General features: G+C 38.9%; 1 protein-coding gene across 1 annotated transcript; it reads left to right on the top strand.

The window, feature by feature from the left end:
- The first annotated feature begins 3906 nt into the window (after positions 1–3906).
- Positions 3907–13118, top strand: LOC148848035 (Leucine-rich repeat protein kinase family protein). The gene is made up of 11 exons (XM_088951923.1): positions 3907–4791; positions 6736–7000; positions 7495–7657; positions 7766–8405; positions 8544–8970; positions 9085–9266; positions 10423–10582; positions 10863–11093; positions 11181–11531; positions 11930–12031; positions 12337–13118. The coding sequence occupies exons 1-11, from the start codon at positions 4289–4291 to the stop codon at positions 12574–12576; spliced, it is 3264 nt and encodes a 1087-aa protein (XP_088808049.1). The 5' UTR covers positions 3907–4288; the 3' UTR covers positions 12577–13118.
- The last annotated feature ends 939 nt before the right edge of the window (positions 13119–14057 follow it).

Here is a 14057-nt window from a genome sequence, read left to right as displayed (position 1 = left end):
CCTGTCGACCTGTCTTATTACTGTTATTGTTATTATTATTATGTTGTACAAAACTTCTCAAGTACCCGCGTTGGATAAGTTCTTCTATCTCATCGCGGAGATTATTACAATGTTCGGTGCTATGACCGTGATCTCTATGGAAACTGCAGTACAAGTTTTTATTCCTCTCGTTCGGGTTTCCCTTCAGACGAGGTGGCCACTTCACATACAGGGCGTCTTTGGTCGTCATTAAGATCTTGGCCCGCTTCGCGTTTAAGGGCGTGTAGTCCGTCCGACCTACTAAGGGAGCTCGGAATGGCTGGCTTGGCTTCGTCCCCCGAGCTGGGTCTTTCTTTCTCCTATCATCTGGGTTGGAGGGTTCGCCTTCCCTCTTCCTTTTTTCGATCCCGCTTTCAGTCCTTTGGTTGATCTCCTCCTCTGTTCTTATGAATTTGTCTGCGAGCTTGAGGAATTCAGCTACGGTCACGGGCTGGTTGACTACCATGTGCCACTTGAACTCCTTGTGTGTCACACCCCTCTTGGCTACCGCGAGTTCTACCGCGAGGTCTAAGCGTGGTATCTGCAAGTACGCGTCATTGAACCATTTGACATAGCCCCGGATGGACTCTCCTTCCCTCTGGACTATTCCGAGGAGGCTCTCGGTTCGGGGGCACCGCTTGCTGGTAACTAAGTGCACGGTGACTACCAGGTGCGGGCCACTCCCCTGAAGGTGGTAGTGAAGGTCACACACATGCAGGACTCGCTGGCCTTGCCAGGTGCATTTGGGACTGGAAGGCATCGACGTGGTCAATGGGGTCGAAGGACCCATCATACTTGTCTAGAGAAGGGAGTTTGAAATCTTTGGGCATGGGACCGCAAGGAGTTCTGGTGACAGGGGGGAAGGGACTAAAAGAAGAGGGGCAACTTTTACCTCATCCGAGCTTGCTTCTTCTTTACCTCGGAGCTCAGGCAGGACGCGAGTGGTAGTTCGGCAACTTCGTCGGCATCTCCGCTGCTGCTTGGAAGGCCTGGTATTGGCATTGCTTGTCTTGATGTTGTCGAGCTCGATGGTCCCGGACTGTTGGTAGTCCGCGCCAGGATGCCAAATTGGTTCTCTACGAGCAGGAGCTAAAACTTAGAGTGCCGAGGTGCTGACTTGATCGGCAAGAAGGTTCCTAATCCGCCGGCGAGCTGCGAGGCGGGGGTATTTAGTCTTTCCCTCCTGCCTGGGGATGAGGCCTAGATCCTGGAGGGGTTCTGAAGCTGGGAAGCTTCCCCTCGGTGAATGCGCCCGCCTGAGGGGAGGGCTTGACCGGCTTGGCAGCAGGGTGCCGAGGTGGGAGCTGCGGTTGGTTCAGAGGCAGTTGGGGGAACTGCTATTGGTAGTGACATTGAGAAATGTGGTGCAATACTTGTTGTTGATGGAGTTGATGTTGCTGAAACTGCTGCATTTGGGCTTGCATTGCCCGCACGCGCTGCATCAAGTCATCAAGCTGGTTTTGGCTGGTCGCCAGAGGGACAACGGTCGATTCGGCGAAGGTTGTCTCGATAGGGAGGGGAAGGGGAACATTCACAGGTGCCACCGTGCTCGGTGCAATGAGGCTAGGGATTTCGTCCGTCGAGAGGGGGACGGTGAACTGTCCGATGCATACAGTGGCGGGCTGAGGGTGTTCCCTTACAGCATTCAAGTCGGCGTTGTGCCTGTTGCTGCTGGAGGAAGCCATGGAAGCTAAGGTTTCTTTGAGAGAGAGAGAGAGAGAGAGAGAGAGAGAGAGATAGAGGTTAGGGGAGGCTTTTTGAAGTCTTCCCACAGACGGTGCCAAATGATAATGCGTAATCTGGTCAGACCTAGTTGCCGGTTACCTCGCCTCCGACGGAGCTGAAGGTGCCTGAAACAAGGAAGAAGTTGGGGATTTCCAGGGAAGAACCCGGTTGGAACACTTCAAAGTTCAAGTTAGTGCTCTAGAGAAGGCAAGGGAAAGAATGGATTTCGAGACCAAAAAGCACAATATATCGCATACCTCTTTCTCTTGAGGGAGGAAGGCCTCTTATAGCCACCTGGTGCACTTACTCCCAAATTTCTACTAAGTCAGGCATAACCGTCTCTGTGTGTGGGGGGGGGGGGGGCAGGCATAACCGCCATTGTCCTCTCTGTTAGGGCCGTCTCTGTCATGACTGAGATGGAGATGGCAGGTGGTCGTTACGGTGTGATTTCTGTTTGTCAGACCTAGATCAGTCAGGCGTGCTGCCTCAGAGTACGGATGCCAGCTATGGTTTCACAATCGTGCAACCTGGAGCTGAGGTGCTGGAGTGGTGCGCGAGATGAAGTATTGAGCTCGGATGAGCAGATTCTAGTGTCCCAAAGTGCTAGCACATGATTCGAACTGGCTCGAGGTGGGCTGGCCCCGGCCTTGCCCCTCACGGGCTTCGCTATTAGCCTCGAGTTCCTTTAGGGAGAGCTCGGGTTTCTTTTTGGGGAGCTCGAAAACTCGGGCCCCTCTTTGAGGAGCTCGGGAGTTCGGGCCTCTCTTTGGGATATGGCCGTGCTAAGTCACGTGCCGAGCTGGCGTTCCTACCAGGTCATCTTGTCTTCTTCCACGTGTCGCACAGCCAAGGGGTCGGTCCAAATCTACCTCCTTCAGTTTGTGAACATGTATATTAAAATTTAACTACGTGAATTCACTAACATTAGCTACAAATTAAATCAATTAATCAAATTAAATTCTGTTTATTTTTCATTAATTCTCTTTTCATTTCAATTTCAACTATTTGGTTGGACATAATTGTAATCTCATTCCCATTCATAATAAAATGACATTCCTTCATTTGAGGGAATGAACATTCCCTCCCTATCCTCTAAGAATGAAATCCCATTCTACCTGATTCCAATTCCCATTTTGATTTTTTGTGAACCAAACAAACTATGGGTATAGACCATTATGTTCCAATTCTGAAGAATTTTGGGGTCTGTTTGGTTCGCAATAGAAATCAGAATTGAAATTGAAATCAAAACCCTTCAGAATTGGAATCGGAAATGGTCTATCCCATAGTCTATTTGGTTCAGATAAAAACTGGAATAAGCTGGAATCAAATTACATTCCAAGTGAGGGGGAGGGAATGACCATTCCCTCAAATGGAGATATGTCATTCCACCAAGGATGGGAAATGTGATTCTGATTCCGTCCAACCAAACAATTAAAATTGGAATTGTCCATTCCGACTCTAATTCCAACCAAACAGTTGAAATTGGAGTTGTCTAATTTTTTATAGACAACCGCATCCGCATGTCCACGTTTCCTTGATTCCAAATCTGATTTCAACTGCAAACCAAATGGACCCTTGAACTTTCTTAACACCTTTTGTATGCTTTTAACTAGTAAAATTTTGGAACCGACTTTATATGGTTATGCTATTAGCCTATTAGATTAACTTAAGCTCGTAGGTTGAGCCTGGGACTGAGTTTGGGCCTGAGCTTGGACCTTATTTATGAGCCACTCTAGGGTCTAGTCGGTTCGTTGCTAACCGCATCCGCATGTCCACGTTTCCTTTTTTCACGCATTACCAGACTGGCGATGATGGAAGGAACATGGCCAGCGGAGCGTCACTGGCTCGCTTTTTTCACTAATAAAAAGGATTTTATTTTATTTTTATTTGAACATTTTTGATTATCTATAAAAAAGGATTCGATTTGAATTTCCCAACTGTTTAGATTTCGAAGGTGGTTTGACTAAACTGCCCTTTGGGCTATTGCCTATGCTCTGTTGGTGTGTGGGATATGGGATCCGATCATCCAACAAAAACAAGGAAGAAAAAACCGGCCAGCGCACCAAAACAGCAAGGATGAACCCGGTCGTCGACCCTCGTGGATCAACCCGGTTTCCAATCTCCTATGTCCCCTCGGCCCTCTCCTTTTGTTTTTCACTTGAACCGCTTATTAAATTTCCATTTCACTTGTTTCTTCCGCCGTGACTAGGGTTTCTACTTTTTTAGTTTCTGCGACTTGCAAGAGCGGTTTTTTAGTATTCGTTCCCCCGCTCTGCAAGTCTCTTTCTCTCTTTCTCCTCCTTTAGTCTTCTCCTGTATCTTTTCGGCGGCTGAAACCCTAATCTAATTTGGTTGTTTATTTCACTTCTTCGATTTATTTTTCCCTTTTTTATTCATCCATTTGGTGAAACCCTAACCAAAACCCTAGTTTTATTCAGGAGAGGAGAAAGTTCCTTTTCTTGCTCCTATTTATCTTTGATTGGTTATTCTTAGACCTCATTCTCTGTTTGGTGGTTTTGGGGTGTCTTTCCATCAGTTTATAGCAATGCAAGATCCTGGATCTCAAGACATCGTTTCAGATGATGGAGCGCAGCCTAACGAAGACTGTGTAGCAGAGAAATCTCCAGCGGATGAACCGGAGGGTGAGAATTTGGACGACGAGCCTGTTCTTGACGTGTCGGGTAAAACGTGGGAGCTTTCTCTCTTTGATTCTTCCAAGAATTCAATAAGGGGATTGTATTTGTACAGAAACGTTTTTAACTTAATTCCTCGAGCGCTTGGAGGGCTCGAGCGCTTGAAGACCCTGAAATTCTTTGCAAATGAAATTAATTTGTTTCCGTCCGAGGCCGAGAATTTGGTTGAGTTGGAATGCTTGCAAGTAAAAATATCATCACCTGGACTGTCAGGTCTGCCGCTGCATAAGTTGAAAGCTTTGAAGGAGCTCGAGCTTTGTAAAGTTCCCCCGCGCCCTTCGTCATTTCCTATTCTGAGCGAGGTTGCTGGCCTGACTTCCTTGACTAAGCTCTCTTTTTGCCACTTTTCTATAAGGTAAGTGTATTTTCTACGTTTGTGGTAACTCAAAGAAACAGGAACTGAACTTGAAAAAAAAAAATTGACAACATATATTTATTTCTGGGATGATAGAAACAAGAAAAAATTTACTGATATAAAAAAGAAAAAAATGGGGTGTCAGATTTCTCTCGACGGACTAACATATGTGTGCATGTAATTCACTCTCAACATGTATGCATTTAAAGCTAATTTACAATCATTATGTATGTATATAAAGACAAATAAAAAAGATGCATGTATATAAATCTATATAATATGTACTATATACTTCGAAAGTTCTATTATGAGAAAAGTTAATTCCTCAAAACATGAAGATAAAATACAAGAAATTGGAAAATTTCTTATTCAATTAACTATTAATTACAAATAACATATGTTTGTGACTAGTAGTCAATGATATGCTTGCTTTTCCTGTTATTGTCAGATAACTGGTTTATCCTGCTCGCCAAAATGGCCACAATTTAAAAAAATAGAAAAATAAAATATGAAGTGGGCACAGGGATACATATATAAAACTCAAAACATACCTATATTTTTCAGAACTTAGAAAAAATCTAGTTTTTTCAAGGATTAGAGAAATTTAAGGTTAATGGGGTCCATAAAGGGTCTGCATAAATGGGAAACCTCTATTGTTTTTTCCTAATTAGGAGAATTTGCCAATTTATTGTGTTCCTAGGTTTTTAGTCCCCCCATTTTTTCAAATGTGATAAGCAGTGCCCCATAATTCGTTTTTCTGCAATAACTAGTACATGGGCTGATTTTTAGCTGGCTTCTCAGGTTAGTTTTGATTTGATGAACAGGGAAGTTGTACTGTCTACACACTTGATCGGTGTTCTGAACTTTCTGTAATTATGTTTTAGAAGTTATTTATTTTTCCTGGATTTTTTATTAAAGACATGTTTGTATTGGGAAGTATTTTGAGATGCATCTTAAAGTCCAACCGTATTGTGCGTAATGAGTCTAAACCTATGATATCCTGATACCTATACAAGGGAAGTATGCTATGATGAATCAGAAGGTCCAATTGAATTTTGTATAACGACTCTAAACCTATGATATCCTGCCACCTTTTCAAGGGTGCTGTATTGTTTTGGATACTTGGTGTAAATTCCATATCCAGCTCTGTCACTGCCATATATCCATGTTCATGCAAACTAAGGACTTCTGTGCTTCTGCCTAATTTTTTGCCCTTTATTGTAACAATACAAAGTAGGGGGTTCAGAAGTTGACTAATAAATCTTTTGGCTTCCTTCTTGGTTTGATTAACTCTACTGTAATCAGATATTATGGTAAATGGTTAAGGGTGTAAGGTATGGCAACTTCAGCCAGACTGTGTTGGGAATCTACATGGCAGTGGTGTGCATATATCTTATTATCAAAAGTTCAAAACCAATAAAACTAAGTTACCAATAAAAACTCTAGTTTCATACTGGATTTTTGCCTGGCAACTCAGTTAATTGCCAAATTTTGTTTACTTCCAACTAATTCGAGGTTTACTGTAAAAATAGAAAAAAAAGAAGAAGCTGTCTCAGAAATCAATTATTTATTTTCTTAACTTATTTAGCTCTAAATTTAGACCATATTTTTATAATATTATGAGGAACTCAATTAAGTTATGGTTGTTATTTAACTTGCAACTGGTTTGAGGTTTTGAGTATTTCAGACTTTTCAGTATAGTGTCTGGTGAAAGCCCTGAGAGATGTGTGGTTTAGGGGTAGTTTAGATATGCATGCTTTTATTATTGTTTTTTACTTTATTTGGTTTTATTCTATTTTTGTTTTTGATGTGTAAGATTTTCTTTTTTTTTTCTTTGTTTTGAAAAACAGAACCACTCATGTTGGTGAACATTCCCTTAATTTATGAAATTTCCTTGATTCACCCTGCTGTAATTTAATACAGTTTTCTTTCCTTTTCCTGTAGATACCTTCCTCCGGAGATTAGCTGTCTTAGTAAGCTGGAATACTTAGATCTTTCATTCAATAAACTGAAGAGTTTACCTAATGAGGTCACTTTCTTAAGTGCCTTGAAATCACTGAAAGTTGCGAACAATAAATTGGTGGAATTGCCCTTAGGGTTGTCTTGCTTGCAAAGTCTTGAAATCCTGGATCTGTCTAATAATCGGTTGACTTCATTGGGCTCTCTCAATCTTGCCTCGATGCACACCCTCCAGAAATTAAATCTTCAGGTACAGCACCAAAAATGATAAATGTGATATTCTGAGCCCTTTTCTAGATTCTTATTTGTTCTTTGATTTTCATAGGTTGAATTAGGTGCTTAGTGCTCGACTTTTTTCACCATTTATAGTTTACTATGACCCTTGATGTTTCTACTGTTTGGAGATGTTATCATTCTGTCATTGTAGTTATATGAGTTTTCATGACCCCAAGGATTTGTTAGAACTGAATGTAATTTAGATGCATAAGTTCAGCAGGGGGTTGTGTATTCCCTTTATCAGACTCATTTTTCTTTAATTTTTTTTTTTAGTATCTTGCTTCATTCCTCTTGTTTAAAAAAAGCTTGAAATGCTAATTTAGTTTGTGCCATGAGAACTTTTTGTCCGTTTTGATAACTCTAAGTTCATTCATTTGAATCTTTTATGTCATTTCTTGGTATCCATTTTTGAATTATGTGGATCTAACGTTCTTTTTGGTGTCCGTAATTCTCGATTACTGGTTGTAGTACAATAAGCTTCTTGATTATTGTCAAATTCCTTCATGGATATGCTGCAATTTGGAAGGGAATGGAAAAGACACATCCAATGATGAATTCATCAGCTCTTCAGTTGAAGTAGATGCATTTGATGCTGCTATCGAGAAGGTTGATGGAAGTAGTTCTTGTAATTGTATGTTAACAAGACCTGTTTACTGATTTTGTGTCAGCTTTTATTTGTGTTTATGGTGTAGATTATGGTTGTATAACTGAATATTTGATACTTATGAACTTAAATCAGGCTCATCTGGTACCTCTTCCAGTATGTTGTCTGAGGTCTCATCGAATGGTAGATGTTCTGCTTCACGAAGGACGAGAAAAGGGTCAAAGTGGCGTGATTGTTTGCAACAGAGAGCTCGCCAGGAGCGTTTAAACAATAGTAGGAAGCTGAGAGTTGAAGATCATGACCAGATAATGACTACAGAGGTTGCTATGAAACGCAAACCGTGCGAACTACATGTGGTTGCCTCTGATTCTATTGCTGAGTGTGCATCAAACATTGTAAAAGATATTAATGAAGAGAACACAAGGAGAGTTGCTAAGGAAATCAGTTCAAGTAAGGGACCTTCTGGAGATAACTGCTCGTGCATTGACTTTGATGGTCAAGATGAGGACTCATCATCAGAGGTATCCATAAACATTTCAAAGCCAAAAAGGCATTCAGATAGGGATCTTGACAATCCTAAACCTAGCAAATCTAGGAGACCTTTCCCTGATCACTCAAATTTGTCCTGCAAATATAGCAGTATATCATTCTGTAGCATTGATGATCGTCTACCAGATGGTTTTTATGATGCAGGGCGTGATCGCCCTTTCATGCCACTGGAGAATTATGAGCAGACTCTATGTCTTGATTCACGGGAAGTAATTCTTGTGGACAGGTAGCACTTCTCCATGCTTGTTATATTTAAATTCCTGAAATAGTAATATCATTTAATCATTCTTAGCTGGAGATGTAATGCCTTTAGTTTTATGAATCTGATGAAACTATTTGCTTCATTTTCTTTGATATGCTTCAGAGAAAGAGATGAGGAGTTAGATGCAATTCTATTGTCTGCTCAGGCATTGGTGTCTCGTTTTAAGCAGACAAGTGGTTCGGTTGAGGACAGGGATCATGATGCTGTTGATAACTTGCGGGTAGCATCATGGCTTGCTCTATTTGTCTCAAGTTGTTTTGGCGGTAGTGATAGAAGTTCTATCATTGAGAAGGCACGGAAATCTGTTTCTGGTTCAAATTATCAGAAGCCATTTGTATGTACCTGCTCATCTGGGAATAGTGATGATAATAGGACACCAATCAAACACGCTTCAGCAACGTCAGATTGTAATTTCATTGAACTTTGTGAGAAATCTCTTCGATTTATCAAAGAAACACGGAATTCCAACATTGTTCCTATTGGGACTCTGCGTTTTGGTGTTTGTAGACATAGGGCAGTGCTTATGAAGGTGATTCTTTTACTGTACAATGTTTCAAAGTGTTTTTATTTTTATTTTTTGTTTTTGTTTTTGATTATTCTCTTATTTCAACCATTATGTACTGAACAATCTTCTAATTTGTAGTATCTATGTGATCGGGTGGAGCCTCCCATTCCTTGTGAGCTTGTCAGAGGCTATCTGGATTTCATGCCACATGCATGGAATGCCATTATTGCCAAGAAGGGTGATTCGGTGGTGCGTATGGTTGTTGATGCATGCCATCCAACTGATATAAGAGAGGAAACAGACCCAGAATATTTCTGCAGGTGATTTTCTCTTGTTGCCTTTCTTTTTCTCTGTGTGGACACATTAGAATGATTTGATACTCTATAACATGGAGAAGATTTTCTTCTTTTTTTTATCTAATGAATGATATGTGGGATTACAAATTTTATTTGCATATCTTTGGGTATTTCTATAATAATGCCCAGTGATATAAAAAGTGTGAATAGGTGCACAGTTGCGGCGCATTTTAGGGTCTGAATCTGTGCCTAGGCGTGTGCCTGGTGCACTTTGTGCCTCATCTGAGGTGTGTGCCTTTGTTAATTGTTGTGCTCTTTTTTTGTATTTTTGAAGCATGGAGGCTGAGCCCGGGGGCTCCTCCCTCAGACTCCCATCCAAGCCCCTTGAGTCAAGCCCAAATATATCCTTGTTGTGGTCTTAAGTTCTTAATAATTCCTATAAAATAAATGGTTAGTATCACCTATTAGGTAATGTTCTTTCATTTTTCCTAACAAAGGATATTTTCTAAAAGATAAATAAAATTGTAAAACCATTTTTTTGGTAGGGATTAAGAATTTAAGACCCTAACATGAATTTGTTTAGTCTTGCCTCATGGGGCTTGGTACAAAGGTGGCTTTAGAATGAATAATGAAATATATTTAACATCATATTATCTATTTAAAACAGTGCAGTTAGGAAAAAATAGATAAATTGAAAGTTTGATGTACTTGAATGTGTTTTATATGTTATCTTTGTTTTTACTATTTGCATTTTCAATTTGAACATATTTTACTTGTTATTGTTATGTATTTTATTGAGCAAATAACCATTTTAAAATTAAACTTTGTATTTTTAATTAATATTGTTTTTAAAACGTTCTTAATTTATTTTTGAATTTTTTTACATATTTTTTGAATTATTTGATTTTTTAAAAATTATGTCTTGCTTTGAAAAAGCTCACACTTGCTTTCCACCTTCACGCAAAATGCACTTTGCACTTTTTTATTCCTTGTGCTTTTTATTAATAGACATGAGTTTTTGATAGTCTTGTAGTAGTTTGCAGCTGCTATCACGAGTTAATTTGGCATCTTATTTCTTTTCCTGAATAACAAGTTTCTGTGTTTAAGATAGGTGTCCATAGATGCTTCTACAAGTTGAAGGTCTGGGAGATTTTTCTGATGAATACGCTTTCTATTTTAGGTATATTCCTCTGAGTCGGCTACATGATCCTCTGGATAGCAGAATCATTGATGACTTGAATTGCTCTTTCCCTTCTCTGTCGTCATGTGATGAAGTTGAAAAAAAAGCACAAACTTCTCTTATCCAGTGTAAATTTGGATCAGTTGAGGCTGCAGCAAAGGTGTTTATCTTTCACTTGGCATTACCTTGAGATTATATTTTTTGTCATTTTATTCATTTATCCTCAATTTCTATTGGACACTGGTTGTGGTTGACATAATGAAAAGGGAATTTTAGAAGAGTATTGGGGGGTGGGAATTAGATCTTATACCATAATCGTATGATTTTTCTCTACTTTGCAAGTATGTTTATTTAGTTCCTTTTGATAGTCTGTGCTTTTCTTTAAAATTATTTATCTCCTCTAAGAGTCTAAGTATGCATCCCTGTATTGAATGCTCTAGGTTCGTACTTTAGAAGCATGTGAGGAATCAGTGGAAGATGTGAGAAATTTCGAGTACACTTGCTTAGGAGAGCTTAGGATGTTAAGGGTTTTAAACAAACATCCCTGCATTGTAGAAATTTATGGACACCAAATCTCTTCAAAGTGGGTTTCTCCATTAAATGGAAGTAAAGAGTATCGTCTATTACAGTCTGCAATTGTGATGGAGTACATAAAAGGTGGTTCCTTAAAGGTAATTTATCTCTTCAAATTTTATTCTTTTCATTTTTATCTTAATATGCATTTTGAATTCATATTGTTTTCTGGGCATATGAAACAGAGTTATATGGAGAACCTATCAAAAGATGGTAAGAAACATGTCCCTATGGAGTTGGCATTGTTTATTGCTCGGGATGTTGCATGCGCCTTGGTAGAATTGCATTCTAAGCATATTATTCATCGAGATATCAAAAGTGAAAACATCCTGGTTGATTTGGATAACAAGAGAGCTGATGGCAGTCCAATTGTCAAGTTATGTGATTTTGACAGAGCAGTTCCTCTTCGGTCTTTCTTACACACATGCTGTCTTGCTCATGTTGGAATTCCTCCTCCTGATGTTTGTGTTGGAACACCTAGCTGGATGGCTCCTGAGGTCCTTCAGGCAATGCACAGACGGAAATTATATGGACTGGCAAGTTTTCACCTCCTAACTGGTTTACTATTTTTTGTGAAACAAATTGTCAGCTTTGTGAGTACTTAGAACTTGTCTGCGATGTATGTTAAGGCTTTAGGTATCAATTTGTGAAATAAATTTCCTCAAACCAGCATGATATCTTGTTGCTCAGTTTAACAATACTTTAATAATTGACATAAGTGCAATTATGTTGGTGAAAAAGAAAAGTCGGACCTAGAGAGTGGTTACTGACTAATGACTACGATACCCTGGTACCTGTACATGGCATGCCTGGCATACTGTAACAAATCACCTAATATGTCATTTGATGTTATATTGTAACGAATCATACTATAAAAAGCTTGTGTATGTCAAAAGTTCCTCAGATGATGATGTCTTTCTTGTTGTGGTTGCAGGAGGTGGATATTTGGTCATATGGGTGCTTGCTCTTGGAACTTTTGACGCTGCAAGTTCCTTATGCAGGGTTGCCAGATTCTGAAATTCATGGCCTACTTCAGGTGTTGTTGAAATTATATCATTTCTTTCCTTTTCAGTTGACACTTTTTTATAAAACCTTTTTTTTTTCTGAACCTTGTTTTCTCCGTCAGATTGGCCAAAACAGCCATGTCTTGAATACAAATTCTATGATAGCCCGACAGGATACTGACCTGTAGGCTTCCCCTTCAAATTTACTTGGAATACTAATGTTTTCCTAACCTATGTTTCAAAGTGGAGAATAATGTAAACTTTTGATATTTGTGTAAAAGGGTTGGACTAAGGCATGCTCTTTTCGTTTTTCTTTTTCTTTTTCCTGTTGATACAGAGGGGCAAACGACCCCGACTTACAGATGAACTGGAGTCACTGAGATCTTCAGATGAGCGGCAAACAAGTAGATTGGGCTCATCTTCTGAGTGTCCAGAAGGTGAACAAGAAACAATGAGACTCCTTGTGGACATCTTCCATCAGTGCACCAAAGGGGATCCTGGTGATCGTCCAAATGCAAGGCATATATATGACATGTTGCATGCTCATTCCATCTCTTTAACCAATTCAACTAGCTAGGAGAAAAAGTAATTGACTTGACCTATACTGATCTGGTCCTGTTGGTAAAACCATTCCTGTCCAAAATTTTGTAGCTCCTTACATCTAGGGTGCTTCAAGTGTTATAGGATGCTGGCCTCGTTACTTATCCCAGATTCGGCCTCAACATAGTGGCCCCACTTGGGCTTCTTAGCACCACGTCCCCCTCTTTTTTCCTATTAAGTTCTGAGCGGTGAGCACTAGCTTATTTATCCTGTCTAACTTGGGTGGGCGGAAGTTCTTTCTTTTTCTTTTTTTTTTGTTCTTTTCCTGTTCTGTGTCATAATTCTATGTAGTTCGAGTTCCTCATTCAACAAGTACTCCCTGTTGTACTGTAATTGACGATTGTAATTGCAATGTGACTGATCAAAATTTCCGATTAGATGTGGCACATAAACATTTTAATACATAGGGATGAAGTGATAGCATAGAACTCATTGTAGGTTAAGGGATTTGACTATGATGAGGTGTATGTTGGGAATTGTATTCTGCATCCTCTTCAATTTATCATGCAGTTGTGCTCAGTGTCAATGCTCACTCTTGGGATCTATTTCAAGGAATATCTTTCTCCAATTTGTATTACTTGTTTTTCCTTACCCGGACAAGATAGTATTCTACGAGATGTGGCACATAAACGGATTAAATTTGAATTGAATTAGAAAATCTGATATCTGAGTTCGATTTGATATCTTATTGATATTAAAAATTAATATTTTGAATTTTATTAAATATTTGAATATTTAATTTGATATGAATTTGACTAATTAATTATTTTAGGTAATTAATAAATGTATAAAATGAATATTATATTTATATAAAATATATAAATTGTTTATATAATTTAATTATTATATATGTAAATAATATAGAATACTTAAATATTGTATATTATATATAAAAATTAAATAATCCGCTAAATTTGGATATTTATTGAATTCAATTAGGTCATATCTGTATTTGACTGATTCCATATTCCAATTATCCGAATTATTATGTTAAATCTTGAATTTAAAATTGAAACCAAATGTAAAAACATGTGATCTATGGCCTAATTGTCATTAGCCTTCAAACACGTTAACTCAAAGATGCATTTGAAAAAACATTGGTATGGGTTGCAATATATAAGCCAATCTAATCCGTCCAAGCCCACTCATTTCGGCTAATGGGTCAGGGATGTGATCAAGTAAATTTTGGTCTTAGGTGCGGGCAACCCTGCTTGTAAAATCTCTAATTGGTTGTAGGTGAGACTAGGACTGCAAACAGTATCCGTTTATCCGAATCCGAATTCGAATTCGATCCTATTAAGCATTGTCCGAATTCAATCTATTTATAATTGGATCAATATGGGTGGTCTTAATGTTGAATTTTCACTAATTTTTCATATGTTCAAGTTTTGTACAAATAATTTTCAATTCATTTTGTTCATAAAATATATTATTAAAGTCATTTTTAGCTCATCTTAT

This window comes from Nelumbo lutea, chromosome 6, assembly GCF_056320005.1.
Source record: "Nelumbo lutea isolate HS-2025 chromosome 6, American lotus-T2T, whole genome shotgun sequence".
Classification (NCBI taxonomy): Eukaryota; Viridiplantae; Streptophyta; class Magnoliopsida; order Proteales; family Nelumbonaceae; genus Nelumbo; species Nelumbo lutea.
The sequence above is the reverse complement of the archived record's forward strand: the minus strand, read 5'-3'. Positions and strand labels throughout refer to the sequence as shown.